The following is a 17,578-nucleotide window of genomic DNA, read 5'->3' on the forward strand; positions in this document are numbered from 1 at the left end:
AAAGGAGGCTAAACCAAAGGACTGGTCACCTGCGGCCGACGCCGCGTTTTGCTCTTTGAAGCGAGCTTTCGCCTCCTCTCCTGTACTCCACCGACCGGAGTTAAACCGCCAGTTCACCTTGGAGGTGGATGCCTCCTCCTCAGGAGCCGGAGCAGTGCTCATGCAAAAATCCTCCTCCGGGAAGATGGTGACTTGCGGTTTCTTTTCTAAGAGCTTCTCAGCACCTGAACGGAATTACACCATCGGTGACCGAGAATTATTGGCGGTCAAACTAGCTCTGGAGGAGTGGCGCTACCTCCTGGAAGGAGCAGTGTACCCCGTGACCATCTACACGGACCACAAGAACCTGGAATACCTGCGGTCCGCTCAGCGACTGAACCCACGGCAAGCCAGGTGGTCCTTATTCTTTGCCAGGTTTGACTTCCAGCTCCACTTCCGACCCGCGGACAAGAATGTACGCGCCGATGCCTTGTCTAGGTCCCTCATGCCCATGGAGCAGGAGGAAGAGACTACCCAACCTATCATCCCTCCTAGCAAGATTGTTCCGGTGGCTCCCGTTACTCTGGCCCAAATACCACCTGGGAAGACCTATGTCTCGGAGACCGACAGGCTAAAAGTGTTACACTGGGGTCATGCCTCAAAAACAGCCGGCCATGCAGGCCAGAAGAGAACATGGGGTGCGATTGTACGCCATTACTGGTGGCCATCCCTTCGCACTGACGTCGCCGCCTTTGTCTCTGCCTGCTCCTCTTGTGCCAGGAACAAGACGCCCAAACACCTGCCCTATGGCCGTCTTCTGCCTCTACCGATACCCTCAGTTCCGTGGCAACACATAGCTATGGACTTTATTACGGACTTGCCGTTGTCATCCGGACACACAGTCATATGGGTCGTGGTGGATCGGTTCTCTAAAATGGCCCATTTCGTCCCTATGGCTGGACTGCCCTCTGCTCAGGAACTCGCGGACGCCTATATACAACACATCTTCCGCTTGCATGGCTTTCCATTACACATCGTATCAGACAGAGGAACTCAGTTCACTTCCCGCTTCTGGAGGGCTCTCTGTAACCATCTGGGAGTGACTCTGGACTTTTCATCTGCATACCATCCTCAGTCTAATGGCCAGGTAGAGAGGGTCAATCAAATCTTGACCTCTTTCTTACGTCACTACGTCAATGCCCATCATGACGACTGGTCCGCCCTTCTACCTTGGGCTGAATTCTCCCACAACCACCACTTCAGTGAGTCGTCCTCCAGCTCTCCCTTCCATGTTGTTTACGGGCTTCAGCCTTCCATCCCATTGCCTGTATCCTCCTCTTCGGATGTCCCTGCTGCAGATACAGTAGCCCGTGACTTTGCAAACATTTGGGACTCTGTCAAATCGTCCCTTGGGCGTGCTTCCCTGCGGATGAAAAGACACGCCGACAAGAGACGTCTGGACCCTCCGTGTTTCTCTCCTGGAGACCTCGTCTGGCTTGCTTCCCAGTACGTCCGCCTGAAGATACCATCATACAAGCTGGGTCCTCGCTACATTGGGCCGTTTAAAGTCCTCAACAAGATCAATGAGGTTTCCTACAAACTACAGCTCCCGGCCACGATGAGGATACCCAACTCATTCCACGTCTCCCTGCTCAAGCCGGTTATCCTTGGTCCCTTCTCCGATGCTGCCGGTCCGGCCCCTCCACCTATTGCCGATGACGACATCTATGCGGTAAGGGATATCGTGGCCATGAAGACCGTACGAGGTCGGCAGTTCTTCCTGGTGGACTGGGAAGGGTATGGTCCTGAGGATAGGTCTTGGGAGCCCAGGGAGAACGTGGGCACTCCTCTGGTCCGTGCCTTCATGTCCCGGTTGCGGGGTGGGGGGCGTGGGGGGGGGGGGTACTGTCACGCTCCCCGGGTCCTCACCCCCGCTCCCCGGCTCACCTGCCACGCTGCCCGCTCCTCAGCCCCCGGATTCCGTCCGTCCCAGGCCCCCTGGTCCCCGATCCCGGCGCCCGACGGCTTCCCAGGACCTGGCCGGCTCTCCTGCGTCCTCCTCTCAGCCTCCTTCCCTGGCTTCTGGCACCCGGGCGGCGCGCATGCGCGTTAGGGCGCGCGCGCGGTCACTGACCCTTTCTTAAAGGGCCAGCGTCCACTAACAGGAAATGAGGTTGAACAGGTACTGGGTATAAAAGGGGTTATTGTCCAAGGGGGCGGGGCCTGATCTTCGTGTTCCCTGAGCTAGGAGTCAGGTCTCCTGGTGTTTATGTGCCTGTACTCACCTATCTCTCTTTGTAGAGCCGTACCTGCCTCGCCATCCAGTCAGCCGTATCCTGAACCCCGCACCCTGTCCGTCTGCCATCTGACAGTCCGTACCATCTCGGATCCCTGCGGTGACACGTCATCTCGCTCCTGAGGTTCCGGACCCCGCCTGATATCATCTCGGCTTCCGAACCTGAGCTACGTCACCAGGACTACCATCTGTGACTCCGTGGTCCCAGGGACTCCTCCGCTGTCTTCACTTGCACGGACTGTTCTGCTGCCCATCAGTGCTTCAGCTGCCGGACTCCCTACCACCATCTTCGAGTTCGGTCCAGTGGATCCACCTCCTGGGTCTGCCCGACCGCCCAGCCGTGACAATATCTATATATGTAATTGCCTTATTCTGTCTGTCTGTCTGTCTGTCTGTCTGTCTATCTGTCTGTCTGTCATGCTCCGAAATTGTGTCCTTACGGTGACACAAAGCTGATTGGCCGCTGGGCTCGCCATGGCCCCGCCCCCCCACACGGATTGGCCGCTTGCCCAGGCTGCGCCCCCACACGGATTGGCCAGCCGCTCGCCCAGGCTCCGCCCCCCCCCACAGATTGGCCTCTCGCCCCGGCACCCTGCAGGCATTGGCAATTCGGCCACGCCACGCCCCGCCCCCCTCACGCAATGCACGCTAGCTCTGGCTCCGCCCCCTCCCTCCCCCGCGCATTTCCCGAACTGACACGGCTGTCACGGAGGTGAGTACTGTACTCCCTCCCTCCCCCCCCCCGGCCCCCGCTCGCACGGGAGTGGTGTGGATACGTTGCTTACCATGCTCGCATGGTTACAAGCGCTGTCACGGAGGTGAGTACTGTACTCCCTCCCCCCCCCCTTCCCCCGGCCCCCGCTCACACGGGAGTGGTGTGGATACGTTGGTAACCATGCTCGCATGGTTACAAGCGCTGTCACGGAGGTGAGTACTGTACTCCCTCCCCCCCCCTTCCCCCGGCCCCCGCTCGCACGGGAGTGGTGTGGATACGTTGGTAACCATGCTCACATGGTTACAAGCGCATCAAGGTCCTGCTGCCTGCTGCGGCGGAAGATCCACACGCACACACACAAACATACACACACATCAGATCACACTCACTCTCACACACACCTCACACACACCTCACATCACATTCACATCGCATTCACATCGCATTCACATACTCACAACATCCTGGGATATCGCTTGCTTCTCAGCCTGTTGTGACCTTCCAGGACCTGACGGAGGATCACATGGCCAGAGGCATGTGATATCTCCGGGTGTTGTGAGTATGAGCGCGTAAGTGCGACATCGTCAGTGTCTGTGTGTGTGAGTGGATGCGATCGGGTGTGTGTGAGTGGATGCGATCGGGTGTGTGTGAGTGGATGCGATCGGGTGTGTGTGAGTGGATGCGATCGGGTGTGTGTGAGTGGATGCGATCGTGTGTGTGAGTGGATGCGATCGGGTGTGTGTGAGTGGATGCGATCGGGTGTGTGAGTGTCGGCAGAGGAGCACAGCGTGCTGGAGGAGGCTGGGAGCAGAGAGGCTGATCATGGGGAAGAGGGGAAGGCTGATGCTGAAGGAGGCTGGGATGGGGAGGCTGGGAGGAAGGAGGCTGGGAGGAGAGAGGCTGAGCCTGGGGAAGGCTGGGAAGGGGAGGCTGATGCTGAGGGAGGCTGGAAGGAGAGAGTCTGATGCTGGGGGAGGCTGGAAAGAGAGAGGCTGATGCTGGTGGAGGCTGATGCTTGGGGAGGCTGATGCTGGGGGAGACTGGGAGCGGAAGGCTGATGCTGAGGGAGGCTGGGAGGGGGAGGCTGGGAGGAAGGAGGCTGGGAGGAGAGAGGCTGATCCTGGGGAAGGCTGGGAAGGGGAGGCTGATGCTGAGGGAGGCTGGAAGGAGAGAGGCTGATGCTGGGGGAGGCTGGAAGGAGAGAGGCTGATGCTGGCGGAGGCTGATGCTGGGGGAGGCTGGAAGGAGAGAGGCTGATGCTGGTGGAGGCTGATGCTTGGGGAGGCAGGGAGAGGGAGGCTGATGCTGAGGGAGGCTGGGAGGAGGGAGGCTGGGAGGAGAGAGGCTGATCCTGGGGAAGGCTGGGAAGGGGAGGCTGATGCTGAGGGAGGCTGGAAGGAGAGAGGCTGATGCTGGGGGAGGCTGGAAGGAGAGAGGCTGATGCTGGCAGAGGCTGATGCTGGGGGAGGCTGGAAGGAGAGAGGCTGATGCTGGTGGAGGCTGATGCTTGGGGAGGCTGGGAGAGGGAGGCTGATGCTGAGGGAGGCTGGGAGGAGAGAGGCTGGGAGGAGAGAGGCTGATCCTGGGGAAGGCTGGGAAGGGGAGGCTGATGCTGAGGGAGGCTGGAAGGAGAGAGGCTGATGCTGGGGGAGGCTGGAAGGAGAGAGGCTGATGCTGGCGGAGGCTGATGCTGGGGGAGGCTGGAAGGAGAGAGGCTGATGCTGGTGGAGGCTGATGCTTGGGGAGGCTGGGAGAGGGAGGCTGATGCTGAGGGAGGCTGGGAGGAGAGAGGCTGGGAGGAGAGAGGCTGATCCTGGGGAAGGCTGGGAAGGGGAGGCTGATGCTGAGGGAGGCTGGAAGGAGAGAGGCTGATGCTGGGGGAGGCTGGAAGGAGAGAGGCTGAGGCTGGGAGGAGAGAGGCTGATGCTAGGGAAGGCTGATGCTGAGGGAGGCTGGGAGGGGAAAGCTGATGCTGGGGAAGGCTGGGAGGACGGCGGCTGGGAGGAGAGAGGCTGATCCTGGGGAAGGCTGGGAGAGGGAGGCTGATGCTGGGGGAGGCTGGAAGGAGAGAGGCTGATGCTGGCGGAAGCTGATGCTGGGGGAGGCTGGAAGGAGAGAGGCTGATGCTGGTGGAGGCTGATGCTTGGGGAGGCTGGGAGGAAGGAGGCTGGGAGGAGAGAGGCTGAACCTGGGGAAGGCTGGGAAAGGGAGGCTGATGCTGAGGGAGGCTGGAAGGAGAGAGTCTGATGCTGGGGGAGGCTGGAAAGAGAGAGGCTGATGCTGGTGGAGGCTGATGCTTGGGGAGGCTGATGCTTGGGGAGACTGGGAGCGGAAGGCTGATGCTGAGGGAGGCTGGGAGGGGGAGGCTGGGAGGAAGGAGGCTGGGAGGAGAGAGGCTGATCCTGGGGAAGGCTGGGAAGGGGAGGCTGATGCTGAGGGAGGCTGGAAGGAGAGAGGCTGATGCTGGGGGAGGCTGGAAGGAGAGAGGCTGATGCTGGCGGAGGCTGATGCTGGGGGAGGCTGGAAGGAGAGAGGCTGATGCTGGTGGAGGCTGATGCTTGGGGAGGCTGGGAGAGGGAGGCTGATGCTGAGGGAGGCTGGGAGGAGGGAGGCTGGGAGGAGAGAGGCTGATCCTGGGGAAGGCTGGGAAGGGGAGAGGCTGAGGCTGGGAGGAGAGAGGCTGATGCTAGGGAAGGCTGATGCTGAGGGAGGCTGGGAGGGGAAAGCTGATGCTGGGGAAGGCTGGGAGGACGGAGGCTGGGAGGAGAGAGGCTGATCCTGGGGAAGGCTGGGAGAGGGAGGCTGATGCTGGGGGAGGCTGGAAGGAGAGAGGCTGATGCTGGCGGAGGCTGATGCTGGGGGAGGCTGGAAGGAGAGAGGCTGATGCTGGTGGAGGCTGGGAGGAAAGAGGCTGGGAGGAGAGAGGCTGAACCTGGGGAAGGCTGGGAAAGGGAGGCTGATGCTGAGGGAGGCTGGAAGGAGAGAGTCTGATGCTGGGGGAGGCTGGAAAGAGAGAGGCTGATGCTGGTGGAGGCTGATGCTTGGGGAGGCTGATGCTGGGGGAGACTGGGAGCGGAAGGCTGATGCTGAGGGAGGCTGGGAGGGGGAGGCTGGGAGGAAGGAGGCTGGGAGGAGAGAGGCTGATCCTGGGGAAGGCTGGGAAGGGGAGGCTGATGCTGAGGGAGGCTGGAAGGAGAGAGGCTGATGCTGGGGGAGGCTGGAAGGAGAGAGGCTGATGCTGGCGGAGGCTGATGCTGGGGGAGGCTGGAAGGAGAGAGGCTGATGCTGGTGGAGGCTGATGCTTGGGGAGGCTGGGAGAGGGAGGCTGATGCTGAGGGAGGCTGGGAGGAGGGAGGCTGGGAGGAGAGAGGCTGATCCTGGGGAAGGCTGGGAAGGGGAGGCTGATGCTGAGGGAGGCTGGAAGGAGAGAGGCTGATGCTGGGGGAGGCTGGAAGGAGAGAGGCTGATGCTGGCGGAGGCTGATGCTGGGGGAGGCTGGAAGGAGAGAGGCTGATGCTGGTGGAGGCTGATGCTTGGGGAGGCTGGGAGAGGGAGGCTGATGCTGAGGGAGGCTGGGAGGAGGGAGGCTGGGAGGAGAGAGGCTGATCCTGGGGAAGGCTGGGAAGGGGAGGCTGATGCTGAGGGAGGCTGGAAGGAGAGAGGCTGATGCTGGGGGAGGCTGGAAGGAGAGAGGCTGAGGCTGGGAGGAGAGAGGCTGATGCTAGGGAAGGCTGATGCTGAGGGAGGCTGGGAGGGAAAGCTGATGCTGGGGAAGGCTGGGAAGGGGAGGCTGATGCTGAGGGAGGCTGGAAGTAGAGAGGCTGATGCTGGGGGAGGCTGGAAGGAGAGAGGCTGATGCTGGCGGAGGCTGATGCTGGGGGAGGCTGGAAGGAGAGAGGCTGATGCTGGTGGAGGCTGATGCTTGGGGAGGCTGGGAGAGGGAGGCTGATGCTGAGGGAGGCTGGGAGGAGGAAGGCTGGGAGGGGTAGGTTGAGAGAAGAGAGGCTGATGCTGGGGGAGGCTGATGCTGGGTGAGGCTGGGAGGGGGAGGCTGATGCTGGGGGAGGGTGGGAGGAAGGAGGCTGGGAGGAGAGAGGCTGATGCTGGGGAAGGCTGGGAGGAGAGAGGCTGATGCTGGGGACAGAGAGGAGAGGCTGATGCTGGGAGGAGAGAGGCTGATGCTAGGATGAGAGGCTGATGCTGGGAGGAGAGAGGCTGATGCTGGGAGGAGAGAGGCTGATGCTGGGGGCAGAGAAGCTGACGCTGGGGGCAGAGAGGCTGATGCTGGTGCAGCATGGGGGATGGAGCACGATGGGGGGGTGTGCAGCATCGGGGATGGAGCATGATGGGGGGTGCGCAGCATCGGGGATGGAGCACGATGGGGAGTTCGCAGCATGGGGGATGGAGCACGTTTGGGAGTGCGCAGCATAGGGGATGGAGAACGATGGGGAATGCGCAGCATGGGGGTGCACACAGCTACACAGCAAGAGATCAACAAGCAAAAAATAAACCACCACGGTCGATTTGCATAGTTAGCCAATTTGCACTCTGGTTAGCAGCTTAACGACTTACACAGGTAACAATGGTATACAATCCTGTAACTATGGAAAGCATTTTCAAAAACGAACTAACTTCAGCTCTCCCCTCTTCACTCCCAAATTTTACCTCTGGTGCACGGAAACACCCTGGACCTGGGTGAGAACACATGAAGAAAAGGAGAAATTCCAGCAACTCCAGGAGAAAGTAGAATTTTCTTTAAAAATGGATTATTTATTGATAATAAAAATATTTCATCAAAGCAAAACAAAATGATTTTTAGTGAGGCAAGACAAAGGAGCCGTTTCCTACGCGTTTCAACCTAGATAGGTCTTAATCATGGAATGCCATGATTCCAACCTATCTACGTTGAAACGCGTAGGAAACGACTCCTCTGTCTTGTCTCACTATTTTTTGTCTTGCTTGGATGGAATATTTTTATTATCAATAAAGAATCCATTTTTAAATAAAATTCTACTTTCTCCTGGAGTTGCTGGAATCTCTCCTTTTCTTCATATCGAAAGCATTTTGGTTTGTTAGCCAATGTGTACTATGGTTACCAGCTTACCCCGGCTCACGGTACACGTGTGCGGGAGTCGGCGTACGCTGGTAACTATGGTACACATTGGGTAAATAAGCAAAGCAATTTGCATAGTTATTCCATTGTGTACCATGGTTACCAGTCTACGACAGTTTCCTGCACATTTAGATTGATGGTCTCCCGCTGTCAAACACGCTGATGCGTGCTGCACAGCCGAAGACCATCGAGCAAAAAATGAAACATCATTATTCAAAACTTTAACTCACACACACTGCTAAATACCTTGAACAAAAATCATACTTCTTGCCTGTAGTCTACCATATCATTTACCATGTCTTGCAATTTTCGTGTTTTTTTCAGATTACGTCTAGCACGATTTACACTGATTGCCTTATAATGGGGCCGAAGCGCAAGTACACCACCGACCAGGAACGAAAAGCAGCTGCAGCAAAAAGAAGGCAACTACAACGTCAAAAACAAAGGCAAATAGAACAAGAGGTCAACAGACAACGATGTGATGCCAACGCTAGCACACAGCCTCCAGAACAAGACACACGTAAACAAACTGCCTGCACAATAACCCACGAGGGTACGGCTCACACACAACAGCTACACCAAGATAATCTTCAAAAAAAGGACAACAGACAAGCCTTGGAAGTATCACCTCCCGCACTTCCACCACAACAGGAGACACCACAAGAAATTAGAAATGAAGAGGTAAGTCAGAAGAAGAAGAGAATGGACACACACAAAATACACATAGTAACTACCAAAATCATCCCCCCTCACTAACATGTCTTGCCTCCATTGGCTCCAGTTTGCATCTGCCTGCGCAGATAAATTAATGCCCCAATGCATTCTCTATAAGCCAACGCCCTCTTAGCAATGGGACAAGTACTGTCACATCAACTGCCTTATATTACAAATGGAAGCAATTAACACCTCTAAAAAGTAACGAGATTTCAACCCATCTCATGCCTTGCTGTATCGTAGCCCCCAAAGGAAGCTCACTACACAATGATAAACACTCCCACACTTCTAGAGTTTTGCGCTTTGCATACTTACCTGATCGTTTACCATAGTTACCAGTATATGCCGGTTCCATGCCCATTCAGATCGATGATCTTCCGCTGTCAAACACGCTGATGCGTGCTGCACAGCGGAACACCAACAAGCAATAAATGAACCATCATTATTCAAGACTTTACCTCATAACCACTGCTACATACCTTTCTCAAAATCCTATAAAAAAAAAAAACTAACATGCTGCTGAATACATACTTCTTGCCTGTAGTCTACCATAGCATTTGCCATGTCTTGCAATTTTCGTGTCTTTTTCAGATTACGTCTAGCACGATTTACACTGATTGCCTTATAATGGGGCCGAAGCGCAAGTACACCACCGACCAGGAACGAAAAGCAGCTGCAGCAAAAAGAAGGCAACTACAACGTCAAAAACAAAGGCAAATAGAACAAGAGGTCAACAGACAACGATGTGATGCCAACGCTAGCACACAGCCTCCAGAACAAGACACACGTAAACAAACTGCCTGCACAATAACCCACGAGGGTACGGCTCACACACAACAGCTACACCAAGATAATCTTCAAAAAAAGGACAACAGACAAGCCTTGGAAGTATCACCTCCCGCACTTCCAACACAACAGGAGACACCACAAGAAATTAGAAATGAAGAGGTAAGTCAGAAGAAGAAGAGAATGGACACACACAAAATACACATAGTAACTACCAAAATCATCCCACCTCACTAACATGTCTTGCCTCCATTGGTTCCAGTTTGCATCTGCCTGCGCAGATAAATTAATGCCCCAATGCATTCTCTATAAGCCAACGCCCCCTTAGCAACGGGACAAGTACTGTCACATCAACTGCCTTACATTACAAATGGAGGCAACTAACAACGCAAAAAACTATCCAGATTTCTACCCATCACATACCTTGCTGTATCGTAGCCCACAAAGAAGGTCACAACACAACGATAAACACTCCCACACTCCTACAGTTTTTCCACGTGGAACACACACATAATGTAAACCATGTAGTAACATACTTTCAGCAACATTTGTAAAGACCTGCTCAGTAACACAGTGCAACATAGCTCTCACAAGTCAACTCAACACCTTCTCTCATGCACAGTACTCTAACAAAAAAATCCTTTACTTCACTCAACAGTCTAACTGTATTATTTCGTCTATCTGTCTGCCTTTTACAGCTTCACTCAAGAATACTTGACGAGCTCTGTCTTACAAGGGGGCGTAAGCGAAAATACACCAGCGAACATGATAGAAAAATAGCAGCAGCATCAATGCGACAACAACGTCGCAACATCGAGACACTTCAACAAACTACTGAAAGACAAGCCAGAGAAGCTAATTCTCAAAGACTATGTCGACACAAAGCCTCACCTAAACAAATTTCCGATAGACAAGCCCACGATGCTCAAGCTCACACACAACGTCGAAAAAAAGAGACTCTTCAACAAACTGTGGACAGAAAAGCACAAGATGCCACAGCTCACACACAACTTAGAAAACAAGAGACTCTTCAACAAACTATGGACAGACAAGCACAAGATGCCACAGCTCACACACAACGTAGAAAACAAGAGACTCTTCAACAAACTGTGGACAGACAAGCAAAAGATGCCACAGCTCACACACAACGTAGAAAACATGAGACTCTTCAACAAACTGTGGACAGACAAGCACAAGATGCTACAGCTCACACACAACGTAGAAAAAAAAGAGACTCTTCAACAAACTGTGGACAGACAAGCTCAGGATGCTACAGCTCACACACAACGTAGAAAACAAGAGACTCTTCAACAAACTGTGGACAGACAAGCACAAGATGCCACAGCTCACACACAACGTAGAAAACAAGAGACTCTTCAACAAACTGTGGACAGACAAGCACAAGATGCTACAGCTCACACACAACGTAGAAAACAAGAGACTCTTCAACAAACTGTGGACAGACAAGCACAAGATGCTACAGCTCACACACAACGTAGAAAACAAGAGACACTTCAACAAACTGTGGACAGACAAGCACAAGATGCCACAGCTCACACACAACGTAGAAAACAAGAGACACCACAACAAACTGCTGCAAGACAAGCTCAGGATGCAGAAGCCCACAGCCAACAACGGAGACAGGAATCCCCATCTTCCAAACTAAAAAGACAACAACATGATCGCCTAATTCATCACAAAAGAATGATCTACCATCTCAGCCAAACTCAACACAATATTCAACTTTTTACAGCCAGCAGAACACATAATGAAAATACAATTATTCAGCATTACTGTGGAAAGATGAATTCACTCTGCTCCAAATGCAACTCGCACAATTTTACCGATGAAAAACCAGCAGACAATCTGTTCACTCAATGCTGCCAAAAAGGGAAAATTCAGTTGCCCATACCTCAATACTCAGATCTGTTAGAGCAATTGATGAAAGGAAGTCATCCACACAGTAAAAATTTTATGGACAATATCCGAAGCATCAACAGTTCACATGCATTTGCTTCATTTGGAGCCAATATTGCACCGCCGCCAGGATTTGGCCCGTATTGTTTTAAAATTCATGGTCAAATTTACCACCGCACAGGGACACTTCATCCAGAAATGGGCCAAACTCCAAAATATGCTCAATTATACATTTTGGATCCAAATGAAGCAACAGAACAACGGCTGACTGTTCACGAAAACAAAAAGTGTAATACTGAAATGATGCATCAAATTGCACAACTTTTACAACAAATCAATCCATTTGCAGCTGCATATCGCATGCTAAAAGACGTAGAAGCCGAAGAAGAACAGAAGGCTATCACATATGGAACTTCAATGCCTTCTATTGTCATGGCCATTAAACAAGAACGTGGACAAGATCCACGGCGATACAACAAACCACGCATTAGTGAGGTCGCAGTAGTTTTCCAAAATGATGATGGAGAGCCTCCTTTTAACAGGGATATATTAGTTCATCTTCACCCAGACAAAAACAACCCTTTACTTCCTAAAACACAGCGGATTAGCATTTTGCACAGCAACCTTGATGCTCTTCTATATCCGCTTTTCTTTCCAAGAGGTGATCAAGGCTGGCATGAAAACCTACAACAACAAGGTACTACTAGAAGAATAACACAACTGCAATACTACAGTTTTCAACTCTCTGTCCGCAATCACTTTAATCCAATTTTAAACGGTGGAAAACTAACACAACAGTACTTAGTAGATGCATATGTTAAAATAGAAGCTAATCGCCTGAATTACATAAGACAAAATCAAAAAATCCTCAAAGTAGAAGACTACTGTGTTCTTCAAGAACATTTGCAACAAAAATCAATTGAAAAGGGAATACCTATTGGCAAAACAGTTATTCTACCTTCGTCATTTGAAGGAAGCCCCCGCAACATGCAACAACGTTATCAAGATGCAATGGCAATAGTCACTAAGTATGGAAAACCAGACATTTTTGTTACCATGACCTGTAATCCCAAATGGGTTGAAATCACCGAGCATCTGGAACCATGGCAACACGTAGAACATAGGCCTGACTTAGTTGCACGCATATTTCGGCTAAAACTAAAAAGCCTTTTACAAGACATCAAAAATGGCCTGTTTGGAACAGTCATAGCAATGGTTCATGTCATCGAGTTTCAAAAAAGAGGTCTACCACATGCACATATTCTCCTTATCTTAGACACCAATTCTAAGATTCACACTGAGGAAGACATCGACAACATAGTATGGGCTGAGATTCCTAACCAACAACAATATCCAGAGCTCTATGACATTGTAGTGTCTCATATGGTTCATGGTCCATGTGGAGTTCTTAATCCAGCAAGTCCATGCATGCAAAATGGAAAATGTACTAAAAAATTTCCAAAGGACTTAAAACAGCACACTGTTAAAGATTTAGATGGCTACCCATCATACCGACGACAAGATATTGAGAACATTGTTCACAAAAATAAACATATCAATAACTCATGGATAGTTCCATACAATCCATACCTACTAAAACGCTACAACTGTCACATCAACGTGGAAATCTGTGGTTCAATCAAAAGTGTTAAATATCTTTTTAAGTATATCTACAAAGGCCATGACAAAGCTAATGTCGAAATCCAACAGAAAACTCTGAACCATGATGAATCTTCAACTTTTGTAGACTCAAGATATGTCAGTGCTCCCGAAGCTGCGTGGCGAATATTTGCCTTTCCAATGCATTCACAGTCCCATGCCATTATACGATTAGCTATTCATTTACCACATCAACAACAACTTTATTTTTTTGAAGATGCTCAAGTCGAAGATGTGTCCAAAACTTTAACCACAACCTCAACATTACTAGAATGGTTTTTGCTAAACCAACGAGATAAAAATGCAAGGCAATATTTGTATCGAGAGATTCCAGAGCATTATGTTTGGAAAAAAACTTGGAATCCAAGACTACGTGGAGTAAGCACAATAATTGGACGCATGTATACTGTTAGTCTCAAAGATCAAGAAAGATATTGCCTTCGCCTCTTACTACTGCATGTCAGAGGAGCTACAAGTTATAACCATTTAAAAACCGTTCATGGAGTATTACATGATACATTTAAAGCTGCAGCTTTGGCTTTGGGACTTCTATTTGATGATACAGTTTGGAAACTTACTTTACAAGACGCAGTAACCCTACATATGCCTAAGCAACTTCGTGAATTGTTTGCCTACATTTGCGTGTTTGGCCCCCCTACAAACCCTGATCAACTTTGGACACTTTTCAAAGAAAATCTAATTGAAGATTACTGCTTACATCTTCACAACCAAACTGGTCATTGTTGCAAATGTGAAGCTTACGCCATGCAAGATGTCCAAAATATTTTATTACTACATGGAAAAACGTATGCTGACTTTAATTTGCCACACCCTGAAATACAACTTCCACAAGCTCCGCAGTATAATGAATCTTCAGAATTATTGTTAGCAACAGAGCTGAGAATCTCCTTAAATGAACAACAACAAATTGCATATGACACCATTTTAAGTGCCATTCTTAACCAAGGAAATGCGAACCCTAAATGTTTCTTTATTGACGGTCCTGGAGGAAGCGGCAAAACATACCTTTATGATGTTTTAATACATCACGTTAGAGGGTTGGGAAAAAAAGTGTTGACATCTGCTACAACAGGTATTGCAGCAAATCTATTAAACGAAGGTCGCACTATGCATTCACTATTTGGCATCCCAGTTCCAGTCAATGAAATATCCGTTTCACGAATCAAACAAGATACAGTAGCAGGAAAACTTTTACAAAATGCAAGTCTTTTAATAATTGACGAATGCACTATGGCCTCCAAATATGCTTTGACCTTAATTGACAGACTTCTACGTGAAGTAATGACCACAAAGGTAGCAGAAAAAAATGTAATTCCATTTGGTGGAAAAGTGTTTGTTATTGGGGGAGATTTTCGACAATGCCTTCCAGTTATACCAAGTGGAACAAGAACAGATATTATTGAGTCCAGCTTAAAAATGTCAGAACTTTGGAAAAACTTTACCAAACTCCAACTAATTAACAACATGCGATCTACTGATCCAGATTACAGCAAATGGCTTCTGAAACTTGGTAACGGTGAACTTACCAATCAATATAACCTTGGAGAAGACATTATAGAAATACCTGAAGACATGTTATGTAAAGACTGCATTGTAACTGAGGTTTTTGGACAACGTTTGAACATTGATATTAACGACAAAAACAATGTTAACAAAGCCTCTTCCTATGCAATTCTCTGTGCCAAAAATGAAGACGTTACTCTACTAAATTCCCGTGTAATGGATCGCATGCCAGGTGAATATAAGTTGTACAAAAGTGATGATTCAATCGATGTAGATAATGAAGATGAACGTGAACATTATCCCGTTGAATTTTTAAACAGTGCAACACCATCAGGAATGCCATCCCACATACTTCAACTTAAAATTGGAACCATTGTTATGTTGCTCCGGAATCTAAATACCAAACAAGGACTATGTAATGGAACGCGCCTTATTGTGACTGGAATGTATTCACACCTTATTCAAGCAAGAGTCATCACTGGATCAGCTAAAGAAAAGGAAGTGTTAATTCCACGTATTGATATATGTCCTTCAGACACTCGCCTTCCATTTAAACTTCGCCGTCGTCAGTTTCCCCTAAAACCTGCATTTGCCATGACAATAAACAAGTCACAAGGCCAAACTCTACACCGTGTTGGCATATATCTACCTGAACCAGTTTTTGGCCATGGACAACTGTACGTTGCGTTTTCAAGAGTGACAATGAGATGCAACGTCAAAGTACAAGTTCTTGACACACCTTTACAAGGAAAGTTACTTAAAGAGAGTGAAAAGATCTTTACACAAAATGTGGTGTATAAAAATATTTTTAATTAACTTTACACTGTTCATAACCTTCTTTCATTACAAGCCATGGACATCATTAAACATTAGACTCATCTATTAAAACTGTTCATATTAATCACCGATCATAAAAATATTTAACATGAACTAAATAACCAGGAATGTTTCCACAACCTCTTTCCATAGTACCCACTTACCTCATTGTTCCCCTGCTTTCTTCCCTAATAAAATATTCTTACCCCTCCCATCCTTTCATTTTCCTCTCATACAAAAAAAATTGTAACCATTTATAGTATATGAAATATATGTATTGATAGTTTGAAACCAATTCATTATCTAATAAATTATTGAAAATAAAATTGTTTGTTCTATTTGTCATTCTTAAACCAATAAACTATTTTAAGAATACTAAATTAAAACTAACCCATCCAAACAATTTATTACATTATTATTCAATCTGCTAACAAACATACACATTCTAGACTACCCGATGCGTTAGAATCGGGCCACCTTCTAGTATATATATATATATATATCCAAAGGAGAAAGAAAGTCGCACTCCAGATGCTCACCATATCACTCAGTCTTTATTGCAGGGGAAACATGAGGGTACAAGCGGTGGGGAGGGTGAGACAAGCCATACAACGCCGGACGACGGCGTGCCGTTTCGCTAGAACTTAGCTTCCATGGGTCCAGTGCAAACTGCCATGCAGCACCGCCCTTTTAACACAAATTGTGTGGGTACTGCATTAGCAGAGTGATTTAAAATGCAAATGCAAGTATACAATTAGTAGCTGCAAAAAACAGGTGAAGACTTCAAGGGTATTAACATATCACAGTCTAATACACATATCTCTCAAAATACAATAATATACAAAAGGCGGACAGAATCACAATCCCTACAAGAACAGAACAAAATTCTGATGTACAGTACAGCGAGCACAAAAACAGTAGAAATTATTTTAAATTAGTGAAAAAAAAAATTTCAGAGACAATGTATGCAATAATGTTAAAATGCAAAACAGTAGCTATTAATCAATGCCATGATCAGATAGTGCTAGCAAAACAAGGGTGTCACAGTCAGGATGTCATATAGTCGACATGCCAAAAAAAAAAAAAAAAGGTCTTTAAAGAAAAACTGACAAGTCGTTTCTGTCATTCAAACCTAGCGGTCCCATTGCGTTTAGATCCAGAATCAATCTGGATTCTTTTTGTAACAGCGTGCGGTGCGTGTCGCCGCCTCTGCTGCTAGGATTGACTTTAAACAGACCAGCAAAAGAAAGTAGATTGGAATTACTATTATGGCATTCCTGCATGTGTTTAATAAGTCTTGCTGAACCTATCCCTGATATTAAGGATTTGCAATGTTCCCTAAAACGGACGTAAAGGGGCCGGATAGTTTTTCCAATGTAATAAAAATTGCAGGGGCAGAATAATGCATACACTATATAAGTGGACTTGCACGATATGAAATCATTAACCCTGAGGTACTCACACCCCACTTATTACATCCCCCGTTTTATGGGCCGAACCGAAAGGACAATTCCCACATCTAAAATTACCCTTAATTTTTTTCTTGTCTAACCATGTCTTTTCCTTTGTGGGCACGAATCTATTTTTTACCAAAAGGTCGACTAAATTATGGCCTCTTCTGTAAGATACCAAGGGACCCTCTTTAACCAGGGCTCTAAGGTCTTTATCGTTTTTCAACAAATGCCAGTGTCTCTTTATGCTGGATCTCACAATGTCAAACAGAATTGTATTTGAAATTGAAGGTGCATCTATCCCCGGCGGCATTATGCGGCATTTTTCCTGGTATTTTTTTTAAAAAAAAATTTGCGAGGTCTATCACGATCATTCGTCGCCATCGCAGTCCTGTCCTGTTCTTTTGCTGGTCTGTTTAAAGTCAATCCTAGCAGCAGAGGCGGCGACACGCACCGCACGCTGTTACAAAAAGAATCCAGATTGATTCTGGATCTAAACGCAATGGGACCGCTAGGTTTGAATGACAGAAACAACTTGTCAGTTTTTCTTGAAAGACCTTTTTTTTTTTTTGGCATGTCGACTATATGACATCCTGACTGTGACACCC

The 17,578-nt window shown here is 48.7% G+C and overlaps 1 protein-coding gene across 1 annotated transcript in view; it reads left to right on the forward strand.

The window, feature by feature from the left end:
• Positions 1 to 15,898, forward strand: part of LOC142265967 (uncharacterized) — a 204,250-nt gene extending 188,352 nt beyond the window's left edge. The window contains exons 2-5 of the mRNA XM_075332294.1: positions 8,428 to 8,724; positions 9,409 to 9,604; positions 11,357 to 15,469; positions 15,891 to 15,898. Of these exons, the coding sequence (XP_075188409.1) occupies positions 8,428 to 8,724; positions 9,409 to 9,604; positions 11,357 to 15,469; positions 15,891 to 15,898 (4,614 nt within the window). The remainder of the gene's footprint in view (positions 1 to 8,427; positions 8,725 to 9,408; positions 9,605 to 11,356; positions 15,470 to 15,890) is intronic.
• The last annotated feature ends 1,680 nt before the right edge of the window (positions 15,899 to 17,578 follow it).

The sequence above is a fragment of the Anomaloglossus baeobatrachus genome, unplaced genomic scaffold, assembly GCF_048569485.1.
Source record: "Anomaloglossus baeobatrachus isolate aAnoBae1 unplaced genomic scaffold, aAnoBae1.hap1 Scaffold_28, whole genome shotgun sequence".
NCBI lineage: Eukaryota > Metazoa > Chordata > Amphibia > Anura > Aromobatidae > Anomaloglossus > Anomaloglossus baeobatrachus.